Genomic DNA, 25,138 nt, shown 5'->3' on the forward strand with positions numbered 1-25,138 from the left:
AATTGTTGCCAATTTCCAGGTGAGGGCTACAGATCACTCAAAATTACAACTGCTCTTCAGGGAGCAGAGATCAGTTCCTCTGGAGAAAACAGTGGAGTCTGTCATTATACCCTGCTGAGGTCACCACAGCAAAATGACACTGTTTGCCCAAAGCCAGAGCACTCCCCCAGAGCCTCTTTCTAGATCTCCTTGTATTTATTTCCACAAGGGCTTTACTGCTAGTGATTCTATAATTCACCCAGGCTGGCTGTGGGCAGGTCAGCACCTCTGTCAGGCGGAAGCGCCTGAGATCCTCCCCCTCCCCTTTTCCTTCACCGGGCTTCGAGAGGGAGGGAAGGGAGAGGGGGAAAAGAATGGATCCCAGGTGCTTCTGCCTGTCAGAGTGGCTGGTGCACACTTCCGGTGATGTCAGGGTGTGTGGAATATGCTAATAAGCTCCTGCCACTCTTTTTCTACGAAATGACCCCTGACTGTCGACCTCCGCCCCCTTCAGGGCCTCTGCTGATTTGAATGCCGCCAACCAATTGGCTGTAACGTCTGGCACCACATCCCGGGGCGGGGAGACGGTGCCGTGTTGTCGTCGCGGGGCTTCTGATTATGAAACTGTGCAGGCGGCTGTGTGAGGAAGAGGAGAGGAAGCGCGTCTCTGTGGCCGCCGCGCCTCACCCTACGGAGGCTCTGCAGGATGCTGGACCGCAAGGGCGGCTGGAACGTGTCGTTTGCGGGATGCGGCTTCTTGGGTGTTTATCACATCGGAGCTGCCTCCTGCTTGCAGGAGCGCGCCCCGCATCTTATCCGCGACGCGCACCAGATCTACGGGGCTTCGGCGGGGGCCCTCACCGGCGCCGTCTTACTCGGAGGCGGCTCTCTGGGTGCGTGTTCGCCGCCGCGGGAGGGGAAGGGAAGGGGACGGCGACCTGTGCTCTTGACGGTGGCGTGACAGGCAGGCACAGCGGGGGGAGGGGACACTATACTCAGTCTTTTAAAAGATCACATTCATCAAAATACTTGGATTTTTTTGGGGAAAATAAGGGTTAAATGTAAGACATGTCTGGGCGGGAGGCTTTCAGCTGTGGCGTGTGTGTCTGCATTAGAGGAAAATAAAGGGGGGAAATTTTATTTCTTTGAGAATAGTATCCACACGTGAATGCTGTATTCAACTAACTGATTTAAATTAGTACAGCTATTGAGCTCTTTAACAAATCGAGAACTGTTTTTGTCACTTACTTTGCCTTTGTTCAAGGGAAGGTTTCACGTGTTAAATATCTCCTTAAAATATCATATATTCTTCAGTTTTAGTTGCATTTGTGGAAAAGGTGTGATGGATTTATCTTGCTATGTGCTGAGCCATCTTTGCTTTTGGGAAGAACGGTTGTTTTAGCAATTGGGGGAGGGGGGCCAATTAAAAACAAATTTCCTACTATTTGACATTAATTTATGGAGCTTTTGTAGCTAGATCATGGAGGATTCCAGAGGTTTTAGTTGCTCAACTGGTGGAAGATTCTTAAGATCAGCGACTGTACAGATTTTGACACTTGTAATATACATCATTTCCCCACCCTGGTCAGACTAAATTTCCATACTTCACTTATACCCTGCCTTTCTCTCCAATGGGGATCTAGACCAGCTTGTCTTCTCCATTTTATCCCCACAGCAACCCTGTGAGGTAGGCTATCTTGAAGTTGTGTGACTGGTCCAAATCCACCTAGCAAGCTTCCTGGGTCTCCCAAATCCTAGTCTGATACTTTGACCATTGCATGGTGCTGGCTGTCTTTATGTCTGTGTTTGTCTTCCAGGACGTTAAGGTGCAAGTGTCCTGCTAGTATCTCTTGAACTTCTGCCTGTTGCTGAAGTTTTTATAAGATGGCATGTAAAGCAGTAATATAAATGTTGACAGAGAAGTATGAACATAGTCATCAACCCTTCCCTGGAAGTGTTATTTTTTTAAAAAACTGCATAATAGGTAGAATTTCAGTAGGTGGAGCTTTTCTGTTAGGATACTTTTTTTTAGGAGAAGCTGTATGTCTGCCTGTAGTAGTAGCTATTAAAGAGACAGAAGTCCTCAAGAGGGAAAAAAGCAAGAGTAGCATTCTTTTGTATGAAGGTGCCACTTATGGATAATTTTAAAACATCTTCTATATTAATATTTAACATAACTTCTGCCCATAACTTATTTCTGCCCATCATGCTGCTACATTCAGCAGATTTAGATAGCGTCATGGCAACAGCCATACTGCATTTGCAGCCATTTGACAGGCAGAAATGCAACACGTGATTTTACTAATGTGTGGATGCAGTGATAGTCTTGGGTCTTTTCTACAGTGGTTATTTGCCCCTGGATTCAGAGGTTTTTTTCCCGCCAGCTTCTCAGCATTTGCTGTGTTCATGTACATCTCAGGTTTTCCCTGTTTTTCTCAAACTGCTTTATTGCAGCGTTTTGGGGAAGGTCACAGAAAAGTCTGGGTGGCTTCTGTGTGGGTGTAAAGTTTGGATTGTCTTGGTCCTGCCCGTATGGCAGTCATTCCTCTGTCCTGTTGTGGCCATTTCCTCCCCCTGTCAGCGAGAGGCTTAAAAAAACACCCTCTGGCTCTTGAATATTATTATAGGATTATCAACTGTTTGCAGAAACTGTCCTATGTATTAGAGAAGGGGTTCCCAACCTTTTTAACCCTCTGAGCACCTTTGGAACTCTGACACAAGGTGGTCGATTCAAACATGAAATGGCTTCCAGGGGAGATGGAGCCCATCACAAAAGGGAAGTGGAAGCCCAAGTGCAGAGGAAAAAGGGAGGGGATCATATTAAAAAAAAAATGGGACGGACCCAGGGCTATTTTTGGGCAGGAACACACAGGAACGGAGTTCCGGCTGGCTCCTGAGTTGGCCACACCCAGCAGGAGCTCATTAGCATAACAGGCCACACCCAACAGCAGAAACTCATTAGGATTGGCTACATCGGGGTGTGTGGCCTAACATGCAAAGGAGTTCCTGCTACAAAAAAAGCTTTGGGTTTTGACAACAAACAAGGTAAACAGAATAAGAAGCAAAAGGTGGGTGTGGCTGGATGAGCACACTCCTGGTAACATGGGGGTATGGCCTAATATGATAATGAACTGTACTATAAGGGGTGTGGCCTAATATGCTAATGTGTTTCTGCTGTTGGGTGTGGCCTATTATGCTAATGAGTTCCTGCTGGGCTTTTTCTACAAAAAAAGTCCTGGACAGACCCCATCAGGAAAGGTGCTGGTGCGTGCCATGGAGCTCATGGGCATCATGTTGGGGACCCCTCTATTAGAGGCTGTTATTTATTTAGAAAATGTATACCCTGCTTTTCTTCCATCAGCAGAGCCACCAAGGCAGCTATCAGATTAAGACCAACAAAGTTTTATATAAGGTGTACGCTTTACACATGACAGTGATTGATGGTAAAGCTTCATATTTCAAACTCCTTACCATCTTTAAAGCATTTTGCGTGATTATAGGTGTTTCGTGGTGGCAAAGGTCTGACTTGTGAACAGGGAATGTAAGTACCTAGTTCCTGCATGTAGCGACTCATCATTGGCTAAGGTGTAAAATACATGAGCAAAATATTAAGATTGGAAATGGGAAGGGAGTATAAAATCTAAGGGTATGCACAGTGGCTTTAAGGACAGTTTATGATGGCTTTATGGTATTTTTACTTGAAAGCTGGTAGGGCTTTGGAAAGGCAGCATAAACATTTCCTAAATAATAATGCTGCAAAGGCTGCTTAAGAAAGAGATAGGAAGTTTGGGGACACTGGAGAGATAGCAGTATGGGAGTGGTAAATGCATGGTCAGTGAGAAAGTGAAAAGTGCTATACAACTTGCCCTGGGAGATTAGAGATGAGAGGTGTGGCAGTTCTAGTGAGGGAATTGAAATATATGAGCACTTAGCTTCTTATAGAGCCTAAGCTTGTTTTGTGACTTTTGACAGTATTGCCCGGGATTGATGATGGACTAAATTAGAGGGCTCCTCAGTACATCGCAGATTACTCATTCTTTTTCTTTTTCTTTTGCTCCCCAATGGGGAATTTTTTATTGCATTTTTATTAAGACTACAAACTATAATAGAAATGAGGGAGGGGACTACATTTAAGGGATAAAGAAAAGATGCCCACTACTGACTAAAAACCCAAGAGAGGAGATCATCAAATTAGCTTAAATATACACTATCTCTCAATCACGCTAGTAGCATTATGAATTGAGTTACAATTCATATTATCTCTTTCAAAACTTAAACTTAACTGTTAACAGGTAAGACCCCTCAGCATCTAGTTTCAATACTTTCAAAGGCACAATTCAGAGTCCTTCAGCCTTCATTTTCCCTTTCCCTGTCTCTTCCGCAATTTATAAGGACTTTTAGGGGCTGCTGCCCCTTTCTCTGATAGAGAGTCCTCTCTGGAAGATCTGGAGTCCAGCTTGCCACTGGACTTACTGTCCATCTCTTCTTTTTCTTCCTCCTCTGGCTCTCCCAACTGGATTCTCAAAAATTCCTGTGCTTTCTGTGCAGAGTCAATCTTCTCTTTTTTGTCCTTGATTTTGAAGGTGACGCATTCTGGAGTTAGCCATCTGTATCCAATTGCATTTGTCTGAAAAAAAATAACTAAGTCTTTGTATTTCTTCCTCCTTTGTCTTATTTCAAATGGAATGTCTTTTAAAATCCTGATAGTATTGTCTCCAACTTTCACGGGTGTTCCAGATGCCGCTTTCAGGATTGCATCCCTCACATGCCTCTTCAAGAATCTTATCACTATTTCCCCAGGCAGATTATTCTTCTTTATATATCCAGAATATGACCTATAGGCCACATCCATATCGCTCAGCAAAGATTCCGCCTTCATATCCATCACTGGGGCCAGTATGTCATCATTTCCTTTAGATTCTCTCCCTTAGTCTCTGGAATGCCCTGGAAGCGAAGAATCAAATTAGCCTTTTCCATTTGTAATTGCAGCAACTGTTCTTCCATGGAGATTTGCTTCTTTTCCAGTTTTTGTACCTTCTTTTTCACCTTTTGAGCAGTGGCGTCCACTTCTTTCACCTTCTCAGCTGTTTGGTTCATCATTTTAAGCGTCTCATTCAACTGTGTTTGCTGAGTGGTGATGCATTGTTTCATTATTGACAGCTGCTCCCTGAGGTTACTCATCTGATCCAGCAGAGGGTGCATGGATTCTGCTAATGTCTTTGGCAGCTCGTTGGTTCCTTCCGGTCTTGGACTCTCCGTTCCTTTCGCTTTTAAAAGTTTCTCTTTCTCTGTCCTCTTCCCCGCCATCTTTAAGGATTGTTTACTTTCGCAAATATTTTAAAAGTCTCTGAATATGCGCTTATATGCTCAAGCTCGCCTTGGTAAGTCTTTCTTAATAGTTTTCTCCGCTTTCTCTTCCGCTCCCCCCTCTCCAATTCACTTAAAAGTTCATGCACATGGGAGGCGTCCCTCCCCCTCTCGCCTCACTTTTTGTTCCATGGGGTGGGGAGCTATCTTTTCAATTTAACCGGTACGCTTTAAATGAACTCACGTTCATAATTGGTCCTCAGACCTAGTTTTAGCTCCGTTTCTGCACTCGATCTCCTGCGCTTGCCCCGGTCGGTGTCACTTAGTTCCATTCGGCCACACAACATGAAGAACCTTCAGGACGGAGAGGCGCCTCAATTCCCCTGCATTACGCCAGCGAAGAGGCGAACTCTCGAGAGTCCCATGGCCAGCGACCCTTCAACCGGGTCTCTGGGGGGGTAACGATCCTGCGCACCCCCTCCTTCTGCTGGTGCGTAGCTTCACCCCCGGGAGGTCTGGGAGGTGAGTCTGCTAGCGCACCACCATCAACTGGAAGTCTATCGCAGATTACTCATTCTTATCGGTATGTTGCACAGAAACAATTTCCTTTCTGTAAGATGTAGCCAACAGGGCCATCTATTTTCTAGGGTCTCCATCAAGAGGGGAGTGAAGCAAGGCTATATTCTGGCCTCTCTGCTGTTTAACATTTATATTAATTCAATCCATATTTTACTAATTTATATTACTAATCCAGATTTTCACCTGCCAAATTTAGCAAACGGACTGATACCCGCCTTACTATACACAGACGACACAGCCATTCTATCCTATTCTTAAGAAGGACTTAGCTATTCCGGGTCTTACTGCATACTGTAAAGAGGAACAACTAATGGTAAATTTTCAGAAGACCAAGATTCCAGTCTTTACCAGGAGATGTGTTAAACATAGATGGCAGATCGATGGACATAACATAGAATAGGCAAAAATCTTTACAAATCTAGGTGTAGTGTTTCAGTTGACAGATTCGTGGAGGGCTGAGATGACCTAGCTTACCGAGTGCCCAAAGACTGACATCAGCTGTTCTGAGATTTTTCTACTCAAAAGGGGCTCACATATCCCCTGCTTAATTAAAGTTTTCCAAAATAAAGTGACACTTCCATCTCCTGTATGGTTCACAAATCTGTTTGTACAAAGACATGGAAACAGTTCAGTCTAAATTCTTAGATGTATATTTGGTGTTCCTCGTTGTGCACCAAATCAGAATAAAATTGGGGCAGATGTCACTTAAAGCTCGTAGTTGGTATCCAGCTATATGTTTCTGGCTCAAGCTAAGCCTTAAGTCCTCTGGATTTAACCCCCTTAATTCTTGCAGCTGGCCACCGTTCAGGTTGGGTGGATGCGGCTGAGAATAAAATAGAACTGCTTGGCTTCTCCTCCTTAGCAATATCCCATCTTGGTTCTCAGGAGATAAAGAAATACTCAGACAACGAATCTGGGATTACAGCTCTTCAAGCCAATAGAGTTTGGGCACATCTCTATCCAGTGGCAGGGAATCATAGCCAAAACTTTGTGCTGGGGAACTATCTTTATGCTTTAGAATTCCCCAAATACCACAGAGTTTTCACCCTAGCCTCAGTGCTATTTGAAGGAAGATACTTACATATTCCCTGTCCTCAATGTCTGTGGTCCTGCCAATTGAATGCAATTGAAACAGTGGAACATGTATTATTATATTGTCCATTTTATAAGGACATCTGTTTCATTTATCTCACCCCTATTCTATCCAAGTGCCCAGGAAAATCTGGACATTCTACACATATCTCCTCTTTGTAGACTGCTCCAATGAGACCACCTCTGAAGTGGACAAATTCTGTACTGAGACTTTCCATAAGAAAGCAGATATTCCAAACTTTTAAATCACTTTTATGTGTAATATTACAGCACAATAAGGTTATGACTTTTAATCTTTGTATATTAATTTTACATTTATATATAAACTATGCTCTGTTGTTGACTGATCTGTTGATTTTACTAAATGTTGTTGACTTGTAACAACATAAGATGCATAAATTGTAATTTAGCATATATTGTTACAACATTTGACATATTTAGAAAATTTAAAAGTATAAATGGTATTCTTTTCTGTAAGTAAAATCTTGTGTATACCAAATATTTATTTATTTACTTCATTTATAATACTGCACTAGAGTGCTGAAGAGAGACAGAGAGCTGCAAACTGCTATACTCAGTGCTACCTTAGCACATCTTAGTTTTTGCCATTTGATAGGTAGAAAAAAATGAAAGTTGAAAATAGAAAAAATAGTTGCGAAGGGGAAAAAAAGTATGTTTGGGCAGAAATAGTCTCATACAGTCATAGTAGGACTAGCAGCGTCCTTGGATGTTCAGTCAAACTTTCTGTCATTAAAATCACAAACTGTTCAATGGTATATTATTATAAACATAGCAAATGGTTTGGATTCTTTCCAGTTTGGTTTCAGGCCTGGTTATCGGACTTAAACAGTCTTGGATGACCTGCGCCAGAAGATAGAGTACAGTACGGAATTGTTGATTGTCCTGGAACAAATAGCAGCTTTCAGTGTCATCAAACTTGGTATCCTTTTGGGACTGCCTTTCTGGGTTGGAACTGGGAGTTGCTGGGTTCTGGTTCTATCTCAAGTCGCGGTGCCGCCGGGGAAGCCGGGTTCTGTGCGCCCTGCTTGTCAGGGGATGCCCTTTGCTGGGGAGGGAGATTGGGAGGGCTCCAGCCAAGCTGCATGGTTGCCTTACCCCCCTCCATGGGCATTAAACAGGAACGCAGCGAAAGGCTCTTCATGGGCCTCTTGCTGCCAGTGCCATGGGGGGGTGCGGGGGGTGCTCTCTGCCGGGGGGAGGGACGGCCCCAGCCAGGGTACACGGTTGCCTTCCCCCACCTCCATGGGGGCCTTTAAACAGAGCACAGCGAGAGGCTCTTCATGGGCCTCTTGCTACCAGTATAATGAAGGGGACTGCAGGAATAGTGGGCTTGTCCATGCTGGCTGGGGTACCTGTGCCATTTCACAAAGTATTGCAATATATCCCAGCAATGTCTGTTTTTACCACTTTTATTTTTCTGTTTTGTGATGTCATGTCCTATGATATCACTTCCAGGTCAAAGATCAGGTGATATCACTTCCTAAGCTCCACCCCTACCAATGACATCACATCTTACATGAAGCAAGTTTGGCCATCCCTGTATTAATCTAATCACAGGTAACCAGGCATGCATCATAGTGTCCATATGTTTTCTGCCCAGGAAAAGCTGTAGCTGGCTAACCAGTTGAAGCAGGTAAAAGGCTCTGCTGGCCACAGTTGCCACCTGCTTATTCAATAGTAGGTTTGGGTCCAAGAGTATCCCCCCCCAAAAAAAATACCCCAAAAACCTACAGAACTGTTCCTTCAATGAGAGTACAACTCTCCAATGTGTTGATGCATGATTAAAAATCCAGAATTTTTAAAGTTATGAAGTTTAACTTGATATCCCAACTGTGACATATCAGTGTTTCTGACCAACTGATACACTCTTCTGATTACTATAGAATTTGTTTTTCACCTTTAGCTTGTATTTTTTCTTCAGCTTTTATTTTTTCACTTTCAACTTTTATTTTTGTCTTACCTCTCAGGAGGCAGAAATTAAAGATATGTGTGCTATGGTAGCGTAGGGTGCAGTGGTTTGCAGCTGATTCTCAAGTGTTGGATATACTTACAATTTTTTGTAGAAGAAAATGAAGACATTTATAATTTTAAATTCCATAAATATGCGAAAAACTACAGTTTTACATGATACTTAAGTTGTAATGATACAGTCTATGTTGTTAAATCAGAAAAAGAACAGGTTACCTTAACAGGATAGCCTGGTCTACCATATCAAAGGCTGCCGAAAAATCCAGTAACAACAACCAAAACATACACATGTCCTTTGTCATAATTCAGATGGGGAGCGTCAAAGTCACAAATGCTACATCTCAGTGTGGATTTGATTTAAGTCACTAATCAGGAAGACCTGATTTGGTCATAGTTTTCTCCATAAAAGTCCATTCTTGCGTGTTCACAATTTAATGCATAGTCACAACTCAGAGATAGATGCAGTTTTGATTTTTAGAAGGTACACACTGTACATTTTTACAGAGTGATGCATTTTGAAACATTACAGGTTAGTTTTACAGCTGTATCAAAGTGAATAATTATATGATTATTTGGCAAAGGTAGTTGAATAATATTTGGAGGATTTTCTTGCTATACTGTATTAAGAGGAGAGCAATACCTATCATCATACAGACATTTACATTGTGTTATGTAAGTAAAACAAGAACGTTATACATTCTGGATATGTAATATTTTAATTAAATAAGCATATACTTTTTCAAATTTGCGTAAACACTCAGATTTCTTAAAATCATGTTTGTGCATGTTTAACTGTTAGCACTAAATGCCAGGTAAATGCCACCTCTGGTGATATAACTGGAAATGATGTCACACATTGCCATGATGATTGCCCTCAAAACTATGGTAAAACCAGAAGTGATGTTGTGGTGTTGTGCGATGCTTGCCCAGCTCCCTGAAGCTCCTAGACAGTAGGGTTAAGGTCTCATTCTCACCTCTCTATATAATGTATTTTAAAGCATTTTTATCGATAACAAGAAGCATGTTATCTTTGGAGAACAAATCCTTAGTTTGAGAAATGTAAAGCTAAACATGATTTAAAGGGCCCTCCAGCTGATCAGCAGGAGCACATTGCCTGCCGATTAGCAGGAGGGCCCTTTAAATTCTCAGGAGGAGAGGGAGAGGGGTTGCCACCAGTCGTATATCTTAACTTTTTCTTATCTTATCATTCTTATCATATCTTAAAATTTGCCACTTGGAATTCAGGCACGGGCAGGCCCCGCTCGCAATAAACCATTTTAAGGGAAGCTTCCCTTTAAATGTTTTTAGTGAGCGGGGCCCACTTATGCCTGAATTCTAAGTGGCAGATTTGCCGCTTGGAGTTCAAGCTGCATGACACCTGGCCCTGCTTGCAAGAAACTATGGTTTCTTGCAAGCGGGGGCTGTCCGCGCCTGAGTTTACCGCTTGGAGTTCAGGCGCAGGTGGGCAGCCAGCCCCTCTCACAAGAAGTCTTGTGGAGTCTTGTGACCAAAAATTCTATTTTGTGAGCTACTGGCATTAAAGTTGTGAGTGGGTGATTTGGCTACTGCATAAGTTAGTTTGCTATGGAGCCATCCTTCCTGACCTAAGACAAAAATGTGTGCGCCGAAGGCTAAAAAACTGTGAGCTAGTTCACACTAGCAGGAGCTGCGGTGGCTCAAGTGGTAGAGACACTGAACTGCAGGCTGTGGAGACCCGAGTGTGTTGCACGACGGAGTGAGCGCCCGTCTCTAGTTCCAGCTCCTGCCAACCTATCAGTTCGAAAGCAAGAAATTGCAAGTAGATAAATAGGGACCACTTCAGTGGGAAGGTAACAGCATTCCGTGCGCCTTGGTGTTTAGCCATGCCGGCCACATGACCATGGAAACGTCTTTGGACAGCGCTGGCTCTTCGGCTTTGAAACAGAGATGAGCACCGCAACCCTAGAGTCAGATTCGACTGGCTTTCGAGCAGGGGAACCTTTACTTTTACTTTAGTTCACACTAACTCAGCTTAGAGGGAACACTGCTGATAGCTATGTCAGTCAAACCTGAATGTTAAAAGATATCACTTTTCATCAGACAAATGAGGGTTTTTTTCAAATTTGTATTGGTGCTCTTGAAAACAAAGTATGTTCTTTTTTAAAAAGAAGTACCCAGAAATCATAACATGGAAAAAAAATCTATAAATTAATGGTCTATTTCATACACAATAATGTGTCTTTCAGCGGAAGCTTGTGCAGATGTTTTGCGGCTCGCCAAAGAAGCAAGGAAGCGAAATCTTGGTCCACTTCACCCTTCCTTCAATGTGATGAAGATCATAAAAGATGGACTCTGCAAAAATCTTCCAGAAAATACTCATCAGTTGATGTCAGGGAAATTGTGTATTTCACTTACTCAAGTGTCTGATGGCAAAAATGTGTTGGTATCCAACTTTAATTCTAAAGAAGAAGTTGTTCAGGTATGTTCTAAGTTGTTGCTACTGTTTTTTTTAGCAAGCCATGTTGCGTTACCAGTTCTGCACACTGTTCAGCATATTGCTCACAATACGTAATGAGATCTTAAATATATCACCTATATCTCAAGCATATATTTGCATGAGGATAAATGCCTGTGGTCAACCACGGTTTCCTTTCGGAGAGGCTGGCTGGGTTGGGAAGGGGCGAGGCAACATGCTTTAGTGGAGCCACTGTTACCTGTCTCTCCAGTTCCAGAAAGTGGTGCATGGGACTACTGCTCAGCCCTGTGACATTCATACTTTGGAGCCCCACGGGGATCCATTCTGTCCCTCATGCTGTTTCACATCTACATGAATCTGCTGGGAGAGATCATCTGGGGTTTTTGAATGGGGTGTCCCAATATGTGGATGATGCCCAGGTCCATTTCTCATTAACAGCTGAGCTGGTTGGATCTGTGGAAGTCCTGAACAAGTTCCTGGAGAAGGTAATGAAATGGATGAGGGCCAGTAAACTAAAAAAAACAGATGAAGCTGTTCAAAGAAATGGTAATCAGCCTGTGGGGAGGTGCATTCCCACTGAAGTACCAGGATTGTGGCTTTGAAGTGTTCTGAAAAAAGAATGCACAGTGTCCTGATTAACAAACAAGAGGCCTAGCCCCAGAGAAAACACATACTCTGGTGGGAACCAGGCTATGAAATCCTCTTGTTACATGCAGAGAATAGATGTTCCCTCGTTTTTGGAGACAAATGATAAGGAAAGCGGTAACATTTACCCACATGCCAAGAGTAGGCAGGATTGATCACTTTATTCTAAGATAGGGCCATAAAAATCCAAGGACAATCAATATGTTTTGATTGGACAAAGGCAGAACTGATGACGTCTCAGTCCATTGCAGGATAGGCAAAGCACCATTCCTCCCAATGATTTAAAAGATTTAGCGTGTTTTGTGCAACGTGCACAATCTAAGACCTGGGGAACAGAGTGAAACTGAGTGAAGTGAGCATTCACATCCCCCATGTCAAAGTTCCAGCTTTCCTTGTGCCCAGGGCAATTTTTGGGCAGGAATGCACAGGAACGGAGTTCCGGCTGGCTTCCAAGTTAGCCACGCCCAGCAGGAACCCATTAGCATAATAGGCCACACCCAACAGCAGAAACTCATTAGGATTGGCTACATTAGGGGTGTGTGGCCTAACATGCAAAGGAGTTCCTGCTACAAAAAAGCCCTGGGTTTTGACAACAAACAAGGTAAACAAAATAAGAAGCAAAAGGTGGGTGTGGCTGGATGAGCACATTTCTGGTAACATGGGGGTGTGGCCTAATATGCCAATGAGCTGTGCTGTCAGGGGGTGTGGCCTAATATGCTAATGCGTTTCTGTTGTTGGGTGTGGCCTATTGTGCTAATGGGTTCCTGCTGGGCTTTATCTACGAAAAAAGCCCTGCTTATGCCCATTCCTCTAAAAGGAATGTCAAGGTAAAACCAGAGACTTGTTGAACTTGGCTATGTTTTGATTCTTTTCTTAGTTTTCTGTAATGTTTGTGCTATTCTGATATCCTGTGTATCTGGGCTCCTAGTTAATAGAGATGTTCTCTTCTTTTCCCTCTCATTCATTTTATCCTCACAATAAATCTATGAAGTAGGCTAGGCTGAGATTGTGTGACTGGCAAACTTCCATGGCAGACTGGGGATTTGAAACTGGGCCTCCCAGTTCCTAGTCCAACACTCTAAGCACTACACCACACTGGTTATCCCAGTTAACAGTTCTGTTGAGGCCATCAACAGGGTTTCCTCTCAGTGTCCTCTTCTGCTCTCAAAGCAGAATCTAGTGTTTTGGTTTACTAGAGCTGGGTGATCTGACAAGAGCAGGCTGATGTCTAGAACAGCTTTGGAGGAAAACTTGGAGTGAATCTGACAGAGTGTGCTATAGAATCCACTTGAAGGCCTAAGAGGTGGGGATGTTAGTGGTGAAGAAAGCATACCTCTTCATGGCATCAGCTGGTATGCATCAAGCTCATTGCTTGCTGACTCCTAAGTCTAAGTCTTTATAAGTCTTTATATTCTCAGTAAATGGTGACTAGTTGTAACACTTATGAAGATTGTTACTGATAAAATACCTTAAATTCATTCTGGTTTGGGCGCCAGTTGTATTACAGCTCAGGTAAAGTGCCTGGTGCCTGGTGTACTGTCTGGTCAGTTTATGGATTACTTCTATTTGGTCACCAAGTTGGATGTCAACAGGAACTTAGGATCTTTGAAGGCCTTCACTCCTCTCCTTGATCTGTGTCCATCCTGCCACCTGAAATCTTGAAAGGAGCAAATTAATGAGCCCCTGATGTCTACAATAAATCAATCACTGGCTCAGGGTGTCTTCCCCCCCCCTCGCTAAAAGAAGCAATTGTCTGGCCTTTAATCTACCCTTCCTGGGCAAGGTGATTGAGAAAATTGTTGCAGAGCAACTCCAGGACTTTCTAAATTACCCATCTGCTCTAGAACCTTTTCAGTCTGGCCTGCTGTCATGTTGAGGTGTCTGAAGACAGAAGTATGTATCAAGGGAGGTGCTTTGTATTAGTTTAATTCATTCCTTAGGGATTGGACGCAGAGGGTTGCTGTTAGAGACTACTTGTCATCAGGGAGGTTTCACAGGGCTCAGTTCATCTTCAGTCTGTATTGCAGCCCCACACTGGGATGGCACAGGCCAGCCGCGGTCGGATTTTTTGCTTTTAATTTTTAGATTTTAGGAACCGAGGGAGCTCCTCCTCTCCCTCCAGAGCAAGCATGGCGGTTGCCCGCCCAAACAGTCATGTGCTCTGGAGGCACCCCCCCCTTTCCATCAGTTCCTTTTTTGCTGCTGCTCAGTGAGGAGTTCCTTTGCTTCACTCTGCGCTTAGTAGCTTGTTCCTGCTTTTTTTACTTTCGTTGGTCGTCTTTGTCATTGGAGTACATTCCCTTGGACTGCTGGTCACATTCTCCTTTTTATTATTCTTTGTTCATTGAGAGAAAGGTAGTGTTCACTGACCTCCCCCCTCCGCCACAGCTGCCTGACTCAGGGCTAGCCTGTTGCCGCTCTTTTGGCATGGCTCCCAAGGCCCTTTTCGAGAAGTACACTCGATGTGCTAAGATGACGCACAGCGACAAGCACTTGGGTGAGGCTTAGAATGTTAGTGCCTGAAAAATTTGCCAAGGGTTCACCCCAAAGGCCAGATCGGGTAGGCTCTTCCATTTGAAGGCTGTGCTATGGAAAAAATCACTTACCTCTGGAGACTCTGCAAAACTTTAAGAACATAAGAGACGCCAATGTTGGATCAGGCCAAAGGCCCATCCAGTCCAACACTCTGTATCACACAGTGGCCAGAAATACCAGGTGCCATCAGGAGGTCCACCAGTGGGGCCAGGACATTAGAAGCCCTCCCACTGTTGACCCCCCCCAAGCACCAAGATGACAGAGCATCACTTGCCCCAGAGTCCCTATCTATACCTTGTGGCTAATAGCCAATGATGGACCTCTGCTCCATATGCTTATCTAATTCCCTTTTGAAGCCATCAATTCCCTTTTGAAGCCGTCGAACTTTCAGTTCTGGGACTGCAAAGACCAGCCTCCACTTGCTCGGTTCTGATAGTTCCAACCTCCAAAGCACACTCTCGCTCGCCTTTGGTATGATCAGTTCCAGAATCCACCAGTTCCAGCTGGCCCCATTCAGAGCCCAGCAGGCCAGTTCTTTTTTTTTGGGGGGGGGTGTGAGTATTTTGTGTGTGTGTGTGTGTGTGTGTGTGTGTGTGCTTGCAAGCCTGGAGGTCATGATGACTTCTGGCAACTCCTAGTGGGGCTAGGATGTTTCGGACAGGTGGCTTTGTTATTACCTGCCTCTACATCCCAGCCCTGGTATTCCTTGGAGGTCACTCCTCCAAGTACTTGCCAGGGTCAGCCCTACTTAGCTTCCAAGATCTGACGAGATTGGGCTTGCCTGGGCTATCTAGGTCAGGGCTCCAGCAGGCCAATCCTGACAGTTCTGACCACTGAATCAAGGTGTTGCTCCCCCTCACCACCTCCTCCTGTCAGAGATCATAGCATCTTGGAACTGCTGGCCAAGAAGGGCCGGCAGAAGACTAAACATAGGGAGAAGACGAAGCCTCTCTCAAAGAAACAGAAGAATGCTTCACCACCCCTTACATCATATTCAGATGTAGTAGTCTTGGTTCTGCCATGTACCCCCTCCCTGAGTTCTGAGTCTCCAGAACAACTGTTTTTGAGATTGAAATGGAGCCAAAAGAATAGCCTCAACGAGAATGCCAGTCACCTCAAGTGGACACTGCTAGGCATGATCACTGGCCTTCAGCTTATCCACTTCCACTTCCACCATGGCCACCGTACTACATGTCTCCTGCATATCACCAGGAGTGGTATAATGCCTACAGGCTGATCCTGAACCCGCTTATCGTGGCCTACTCAGAGGCCACATATCATGATTGGCAATTGCCTCTCTTGGCTGCACCCTCTTTGTGGAATAAGGACCACAGGTAGAGACGGCAAGGGCTTATTACAGCTCAGAGATCCCTTCGGAGCCCTCCCTGGATGCCAGTCAGGAAGGCTGCAGTCTTGAAAATTGTTATGCTGCCCATATTTAAGGGAATTTGATTAACGCTCACTGACCTAGTTAAGAGTCTAGAGGTAATATTGGACCTAGCATCATTGCTGGAGAAGCAAGTTAATGCAGCTGCAAAAAAATGCTTACTTCTGTCTTCACTTAGCCCAAAAGATAGTTCTATACATGATCTGGTCAATCAGGCCACATTGATCTATGACATGGTAACTCCATGGCCAGTGTGTTGTGATGCACTCTACATGGGTCTGCCCTTAAAGACTATTCCAAAACTCCAGCTTGTACAGAATGCTGTAGCTCATTTACTACAAGGCACTGTGTTTTCACCTATTCTTCAGTTACTGAATTGGAATGGATACCTATTAATTTCCAGGTACAATAAAAGGTATATAATTCAGTTTGTAGGCTATGACCTTACAAAGCCCTTATTTGGCCTTGGCATAACATATTCAAAGAACCGCCTTTCCTGATACTCTCCGCCACAACAGCTGCATTCATAGGAAGAAAGTCTTCTGAAGGTGCCACTCTGCCAGTGGATAAGAACACCAGCTGCTTATACCCAAGTATTCTCTGTTGTGGCTCCCACATTATAGACTGGCTCACACGTGTACCATTCCAACATGTTTAAAATAGAATTATTTTGGAGGGCATTTGTATAAAGAGAACAAAGCTTTAGTTAATCTAGTTTAAGGTTGTTGTCACTGTGCATATTATACTGTATTAACATTATCCTCTAATTTTGTAATCCAGTTTTAACCCAGATTCATTACTATTCTGTGTAATATAGTGTCTCACTGCATTGTCCTTCAATCTTGTAATACTGCTTTATTGTCTGTATTAGTGTGTTTTCTAATTCTGTTGGTTCTGTATATTATGTTGTACATACTGCATTGCTTTTAATTGTAATTCCCCTTGAGTCTCAGTGAGAAGAAGTAAATAAAATACTGGTGTGCGCAATAACTTGCAGAAAATGTTTCTTATTCTGTACAAATGGTTATTAACCATGCTGCTAACAAAAGCAATAAATTGCATACCAATGGGTTACACACAGATCTAGGTGAATAACTGGATTGTGAATAGTGGTCATAAATTTGCAAGATTGATTCCCATCTTTAAACTCAGCTACAAAAGAACATATATTCAGTTTCATTTTGGATGGTACACTGCCCACTTCAGATCAAGCAAGTAAGTAAGGCATGGGGCAGTGCTTCAAGAGATGTAAAGCAACTGGGGACTGTTCAAGTTTTTTGGAAACAAGTCATAGTATAGGGAAACACAGGTTACCAGGTGTCTTTTGATCCAAAACTTCTGCAGTCTTACTTTGTCTCTCCAAATAACTGTGTAGGCTTTTTAAGCTGCTGCCAAACTTTGTATGCCCAACAGTGGGAGTCCTGCATGATCCTGTCAAGGTACCCAAGCCTGGGTCCCTCTGAGCCACTGCCTCACGAGTTAGCAAGTAGTGCACAAACTCATGGGTCCGTGAGGTTAAATGCACACAAGAAAACCACAACCTTTAAAAAATACATGCATAGGTTTATTGTGCAATTAAATTAGGAACATTACTAGGCAACACAGTCTCTAGAATTAATCAGCGAAAAAACAACAAAGGATAACTTTCCTTGTTAACACTTTAGTACGGGGCATTAACTGGTGCACCATTCAAAATTGCAGAGTCCAGGCTAGAAGCTTATGCATTCGTCCCATGGGATTAAAAGTTAGCATAGTGTCATTCTTATCTAAGGCTCAATTATATTCTTGCTTTCTGGCATCAGGTAGTCTTCAAAATCCAGTCAGGGTGCTCGTTTGCTGGAGCCCTTCAGAAGATGATGCAACTTTCTCCTGGTTCCACCTTCCCATCTAGTTATTGAACTGATTGCAGGTTTTTACACTTAGCCAATTACCATATTCTGAAATTTGGCCTTGAAAGAGACACAGAGGGAGCATTCACGTGCCGTTTGATCTGGTGTTGTGACAGTTCAACTACGGATTTTATGCATGATCACACAGTCAACATCTGCCTCCTGTCCCCTGCCATTGGTTTCCGGCTCAAAACCCCTTTAACCTGGAGTATTTTGTTACCAGGTCCCAAAGTGGTGTTTTCTCAGCTCTCCCGTTTAAAGCCACAGTTTCCCCTGTGTGATCGCTCCTCCGGTGTCAAGCCACTTCTGGTTTAAACCCCCTCCCCGCTCGAAAGCTGCCCGAGGCTTCCGCTTTTCACCCGCCATTTTTTTTAATGTGTCGGCGGTGTGTGCATAGGCGGAGCTCTGCTACCATGTTTAGAAACCTGACATTTAAACAGTCACTTGTTGTAGTGTTTAGATGAGTTCGGAATCTCACGGAGGCCATTTTCGGGTCAAACGTTTAAAGGGAAGTTTTTTGTTGGAGGGGTTGGATTGATTCGCCCTGGTGGTTCTGCGCATGCGCCATGGTAGTTTCGCCCCATTCTATGGATGAATGCCTATGCGCATGCACAAACTGAGAAAATTTTTTAAAACCCCACCGACACACGCTCCCGCGCATCGGTAGTGTAGACGACGGGGAGCGATGTGACTGCACAGGAGGGTGATAAGGGAGGTAAGTGTGATCACGATTATCCAGATCAAAGATAATTGCATCAGAACTGGACCAGTTTAAACTGCTCTCAGCACGCCATCTGAACACACCAGATAGTGTCTAAAAGAAAGCCTAATTACAAACACCTGCAAACTTAAACAGACCTACTATTATTCACGTTAACCCTTGGTGCAATTAGGGTGCTTTGCCTCACAGAACCCTTCCTCAATTTTTGGCTTACTTAGATATACACTGGAATATTGCTATAAAACAAAAATCAAGTGGTACCTTAAAGACCAGCACACTTCTGCATCAACTCCTACTTTTTCTCTTATTCTAGTGTTTATACTTGAAAGGTTCATAGTAATTGACATCAAGCCTTGACTCCTCCCTCTATAACCTCCTCCAAGAACAATTCCTCACTATGGTTTTCCATCACATATGTATCTGATGATGTGGGCTGTAACTCACAAAAACTCATATTTAAATAAATGTTTTTTCAAGGTACCACTGGATTTTTGTTTTATGTTGATACAGCAGACTAATGCGGCTACCCTTTGAAATACTGTTATCATTTGCAAGTTCATGGACCAAATATTAGTGACCAGGGGTATAAAAATGAAAAATGTGTTTTACTATATTAGGATGCCCTTTCCTACTTTGACTGAAAGCCACTATTAGCACATAGGAAGTCTTCTGGTTATCAGAAGTGAATGTGCGTCTAACCCTATTTTATTTTTTTATAGGCTTTGCTTTGCAGCTCCTTTGTACCTATATACTGTGGCCTCATTCCACCTTCATTTAGAGGGGTGGTAAGTATTGTTCAGATATTCTTGACTATGGAATAGCATGAAAGAACTTGTAGGGATGTCTAAAATGTTGTAGTAATTCTTCCATCTGCTAGCGACAAAAATGTTGCAGGCCACCATCATCATTGGAAATTTTAAAAGAATTTTAGACTTCTCAGCTGGTAAGGTTTTGAACACAATTATTCATATTGCACAGATGGTACATTAACACTAGAAGTTTTTGGTGCTCCTCAGCAGACATTATCCTATTTTTTGGTGATACAGGATCAGTGATTAACAGTGCAGTCCTACGCAGAGCTACTCCACTGTAAGTCCACTGACATCAGTGTGCTTCGACTGGAGTAACTCTGCATAAGATTACACTGTAAGAATACTGTTTAGTCATTGGCTGTGGGGGGTTTCCCCCCTCAAATGTGCAGCAGGCTGTGCTCAGCAGTCTGCACCTTTTTTCTGAAGGGGATCCCCTTCTGTTATAGAACATCTTCAGTGAACCCATTGAACAATATTTGGGATTCCAGAAATGTAGAACTTGCTTGTGTAACATTTACGTGGTTTGTGTGATTGCCATGTGCTACATGGCTTTTTTGCACATGGTTACCTCCTGGAGAAGAGCTGCGGTGGCTCAAGTGGTTAAGACACTGAACTGCAGGCTGTGGAAGGTCAGTAGTTCAGCAGTTCGAGACCCGAGTTGCCGCATGATGGAGTGAGCTCCCGTCTCTAGTTCCAGCTCCTGCCAACCTAGCAATTCGAAAGCAAGAAATTGCAAATAGATAAATAGGTACCACTTCGGTGGGAAGGTAACAGCGTTACGTGCACCTTGGTGCTTAGTCATGCCGGCCACATGACCACAGAAACGTCTTCGGACAGTGCTGGCTCTTTGGCTTTGAAACGGAGATGAGCACCACAACCCTAGAGTCGGATTCGACTGGCTTTCAAGCAAGGGAACCTTTACCTTTTTTACCTCCTGGAGATTCATTTTGGTATTAGAGTTCAGTAAGCCTGCCCCCTCTTTTCTCTAACACTGCTGCCATTATAGAAACTTATTCTGAATTATTTCCCCCCAGCCCCCTACATCTATTAAATGGGGGTGGCAGAATGCAGAGTTGTAACTGGAAAGTTGCATATTGGGAATATAATGGCTCGGTGGTCAACTGGCCCTGCCCTACGCCAGGGGCCCAGTGCATAAAGGCGGCTGCAGACGGGCAGCAGCAGAACCCTGCTGGCCATGTTCAGATGAGCAGCTGCGGCCGAGAGGGCAGCCACTGCTGCAGGATGATCTAATGGCGCCCTCCGGGCATCATCACCGCCAGAGGAGTCGCGCTCGGCTGCCTGCCAGAGAAGGTCTCTGCCCCCATGGCTTGGAAGAGGAGACTATCCCCCCCCCCTGTCGGGCTAGGGAGGCCGTGGGCAACCTGAACATGCTCCGAGCCTCCACCTGCAAAGGAAGCCCCACCAACCACCCTGGAGCGATTTCCTGCTGCCCTTGCACTCCTTCCACCGTTGCCATCCTGCCTGCCCTGGCTCTCTTCTCCTCTCCTCCCCCGCCCCGCTCCCTCCGCCTGCTGCGGAGACCCACACACCGCCCTTCCTCCCTCCTCTTGCTCCCCCATCTCATCCCCTTCCCCCCTGCCTGAGAGCATGAGTGAACATGCACGCTGCCAGATCCAACCACCCCAGCCGGTTTAGGGAGGTCTTGGGTGACCTGAGTGGGGGGCGTGGGGGTGTGTGGAAAGCCTCGTGAGCTGCAGAAGACAGCTCCAAGAGTTGCCTGCAGCTCGCGAGCCACAGTTTGGCCACCCCTGCTTTAAAATCCTGCTTTCTGCTCAATTCACGAACCATTATGAATCACTCTAAAAGTTTGTGCATGTTCATGATGGTGAACCTGTCATGAACTTCTGTTTCTGAGCCACAAACAAGGCAAAATGTGTCACAGATTTTTCTTCATGGTTCAGTTTGTGCCCATCCCTAGTATGGTTTTCATGTTGTCTAAATTGATGCTCTTTGCATAACAAAGGTGTTTGAAGGTCTCATTCATTTTTTGGATTGACTTCACTTATTATTGGCAGAGAACTGGAACTGGAAAAAAGGGAGATAGTGAGAAAGCCATAACAAATTTGCCCAAATGAGAGAAAGTATAGATGATTGTTGAAATCTTCTTGTTATTTATAGGACAGAGAGATGTGAGCCTTTTGAAATAGCAGGAAGTAGTAAGATTTGATAGATTTAATGTTTTCTCCAGGGCTTCCTACCAAAAAGTGTAATAGCACAAAAAAGGGGGGGGGGGAACTACTTACTGACAATGAAAAATCTATGAAAAGTTTATTTTGAAAAAACATGAACAATTATATAGAAGAATTTTTAAATGTATGAAAAGTCCATTTTGAAAACACATGCAGTTATATAAAAGAAATACATTCATCAAGAACAAGAAAATCCAGTGCCTTCTCACAAGAAAAGCTGAATGAGAAAACTACACAAGAAGAACTGAATTACTTCATCAAAAAGTCAGCCACAAATCAAAAAGCTGAAAGCCCAAGTAATAACATATATTATGGTTGCTGGCAGAATACTTCAAATTATTCTCTTCAGATAAATAAATGTATTTCTTCAAATATGAATCGTTTCTATCTTTCTTGCATAAAGCCACCAATAAAATGAAGAGCTGAAGACTAATAAAATGAAGAGCTGAAGAGATCAACTTTTTTATTTGTGGCTGACTTTCAGTGATGTCATTCAGTTCTTTTTGTATAATTTTCTCATTTATCTTTTCTTGAGAGTAGCCATTGGATTTTCTTGTTCCTGGTGTATATATTTCTTCTATTACCTGCACGTTTTTCAAAAACAGACTTCATACATTTTTTCATTGTTACTGCCTTTTGTGCTGTTGAACTTTTTTGTAGGTTTTCTGAGGGAATTGCCTTTGTCTTCTCCAGAGCTTGCCAACTCAAGTTGGATGTATAGTGCAATCTAGAAAAAAATATGCCGGGATTGTTTCCAGTGTTGCAGAAAATGCTGGGCAATGTGTAAGCTGAGAGTTGTGTCCTGCATTCTGTGTGACTCCTGAGAAAACTTCTTGGTCTTCACACTACTTTATTGCAGCACTTAAAACCAACAAAGTTTTAATCACGGTATGAGCTTTCATGTGCACGCACACTTCCTCAGGTGCACACAAAAGCTCATACTTTAAATAAAACTTTGTTGGTCTTAAAGATAACTTCAGGCCATGAATGTCTTTTAAAAATTACTTGATTTAATTGCTTGGTTTCAAATCCTGTTCCAGATCAAATACATTTTCTTAGATTGCCGGGAAATGTAATTCTAGTTAAGTTCTATATATCCAGTAATTCATTTCTGAATATGCTGTATGATGCTGTGGAGCAAGCCAGCTGCACTTTGTTTAGGTAAATAAGGCAGTTGTCCCCCCCCCCCCCCCCCTTTCTTCCCTCAACCCTTTTCAAGCGCTATGTGGATGGTGGAATAAGCGACAACTTACCTCACCATGACTCAAAGAATACCATCACAATTTCACCTTTCTCTGGGGAGTGTGACATTTGCCCTAAGGGCAACTCTGCAAACTTCCACGAAATGAATCTGACCAATACCAGCATTCAGTTTACGTCAGGAAACATGTATCGTTTGACTCAAGCACTTTTCCCTCCAGCACCCCAGGTACAGTATGCTCACCCTTACTTATCTCTCAGCTGAGCTATCTTTATTGGTATATATTAGTTACCATTCATGTATAATATTCTATCAGGGAGTGATCCACACACATCCAAAATAGTTCTATGCATATTTTGATTTAGCTGGTTTAGAAGACCTTACATCTTTGTTTACATGTGGTAGATTTACTGGGAGCAATTCCTATGAACGGGAAACAATAAAGAATGGGAAACAATAAACAATGTGCCTCTCTGGTTCAGGACATTGATACTGGATGATGGAGACAGTTTTGTTACACTTACTGTTCCAGGAAAGAATGAGCTCTATTTTAATAACTACAATTGCATTTTCACCCACTATAATTAAGCGCTTATTAATCCTTATAATAGTGTTGGAGTTTCTTATCTGTCCTTTACTGTTCTTGCTTTGCTCCTGAAGTATGACACATGATTTCTTAGGAAAATACAGCTGCAAATTTACACCAGCTGTAGAGTTGTATTAAAGTGGGCATTTGCTAAAGCTGTGTTTATACAATGACTTAAATATATATCTCAACTTGTCCCAATGTTAGGAGCAGGTAACCATACATATGCTGTTTCTTACTCTCTTGTTTCTCTTCTGTTTAGCCTACTGATATCCCCCCCCCCTTATCCCAGAAACTGAGGTAAAAAAACCCTCAACATGGGGCTTCCTGTGATCTGCCTATTTACCTGAGATACATTACAGTTGCAGAAGTAATTGAAATAGTGCCTGAAGTCTTGAGAGACTTTGTGCACCAATTTAATTGGCTGTCACAACCTGACCTGCTGCCAAGGGGGGTGGGGGGGAGATGGAAGGAGAACATGGGGAACAGAAGGAAGAAAGGGGAATGAGAAAAAGCATACTGCTAACACATTAATACTATATTGGCTTAATCCCTGGTGCCCCAAACAGGAGATAATGGCTGAATAATACACTTGCTATGGGAATTTTTGGCAAAAACAGCTTTCCAGTGGCAAGCCATACCCATTGGATACAAGATCTTGTTCCATAGAGAGATGATGATTACATTGACTCTCCATGCTCCAGTCATCTGTATAGGAGGATGACTGGTCTTTTCCTGTGGGCTTTCTTCAGAGTCTCATATCTCTAAGTTTAGATATTAAATTGATTTTTTTTCCTGATGGGCAATAAAAGTGGATAGGTCTCCATTTTTAGAACTTGCAGTTCTGTGTTATAAGTTTTTCTATAGTCTTTTAAATTTGGTTTCTGCTGGCCATGCAGTCATGTTTTGTAAACCATCCTGGGCTGAATAGGAATGGTGTGATGCAAATATTTAATTAAATCAATGGTGACCTAAAAGGTGATGGCACTGACCTCACACATATTGAGTATTTGTAGATGTTGCAGCCAGGTGGCAAGACACGTGATGTCAGCATCACCGTAACAGCTATAAAATGTGTTCCAAGTCTAGCAGTGCAATCCTAAGTAGAATCACATCTTTTTAAACATCCATTGAAGATGTGATAAGGGGTGTGCCAGGGTCTCTGACTGGGGATGAGGCACCCAATAGCATCTACCTCTGGAAGCCTCTCAAGCCTAGGGTTGCCAAGTCTGATTTTCGCCGCAGCGGGGGACTCCCGGCTGGCGGCTAGACCGCACGCGCGCCACATCCACATCACCCGGAAGTGACGCGGGCACGCCGGGGGCAGGGCCACGAGTTTTCCCTCGGATGACCGTGGCCCCGCCCCCAGCTTGCCCGGCGTGGTCGCATCACTTCTGGGTGACGTGCACGTCGGGGTGGGGTTCCCCCCGGGGCCCGATCTGCCAGCAGTGGGGAACGGGCCTCTGGGGCAGGGGTTTCCCTGCCCCCCGGGGGGACTTGGCAAGCCTACTCAAGCCTAGGGGTAGACAGAGGAAGGGGGTTTGACTCATCCTAGTCCTCCCCTCCTGGCAGCTGCGTAAGTTTGCCCCAGAGGACAGTCAGGCATTTCCCTCCTCCTTGTCTTGTTCCCCTGCTTCTCATGAGACCTTGACAGCTAAGGTCCATCCCTACAGAATCCCTGACCCAACAAGGTTTGCGGTTCTTGCAGAGACTGGGCAGAGATCAGGGCAGAGGCAGATCCTGCCCCCCTC

General features: G+C 43.8%; 1 protein-coding gene across 1 annotated transcript in view; it reads left to right on the plus strand.

Annotated features, from left to right (window-relative positions):
* The first annotated feature begins 604 nt into the window (after positions 1-604).
* The window catches only part of LOC107122093 (patatin-like phospholipase domain-containing protein 3), a 39,525-nt gene continuing 14,991 nt past the window's right edge, over positions 605-25,138 (plus strand). Inside the window, exons 1-4 of the mRNA XM_015425124.1 lie at positions 605-872; positions 11,172-11,404; positions 19,298-19,363; positions 22,820-23,029. Coding sequence (XP_015280610.1) covers positions 686-872; positions 11,172-11,404; positions 19,298-19,363; positions 22,820-23,029 — 696 coding nt within the window. The 5' untranslated portion in view covers positions 605-685. The remainder of the gene's footprint in view (positions 873-11,171; positions 11,405-19,297; positions 19,364-22,819; positions 23,030-25,138) is intronic.

This window comes from Gekko japonicus, unplaced genomic scaffold (genome assembly GCF_001447785.1).
Source record: "Gekko japonicus isolate JY-2015 unplaced genomic scaffold, Gekko_japonicus_V1.1 scaffold3567, whole genome shotgun sequence".
In the NCBI taxonomy this organism is placed as follows: domain Eukaryota; kingdom Metazoa; phylum Chordata; class Lepidosauria; order Squamata; family Gekkonidae; genus Gekko; species Gekko japonicus.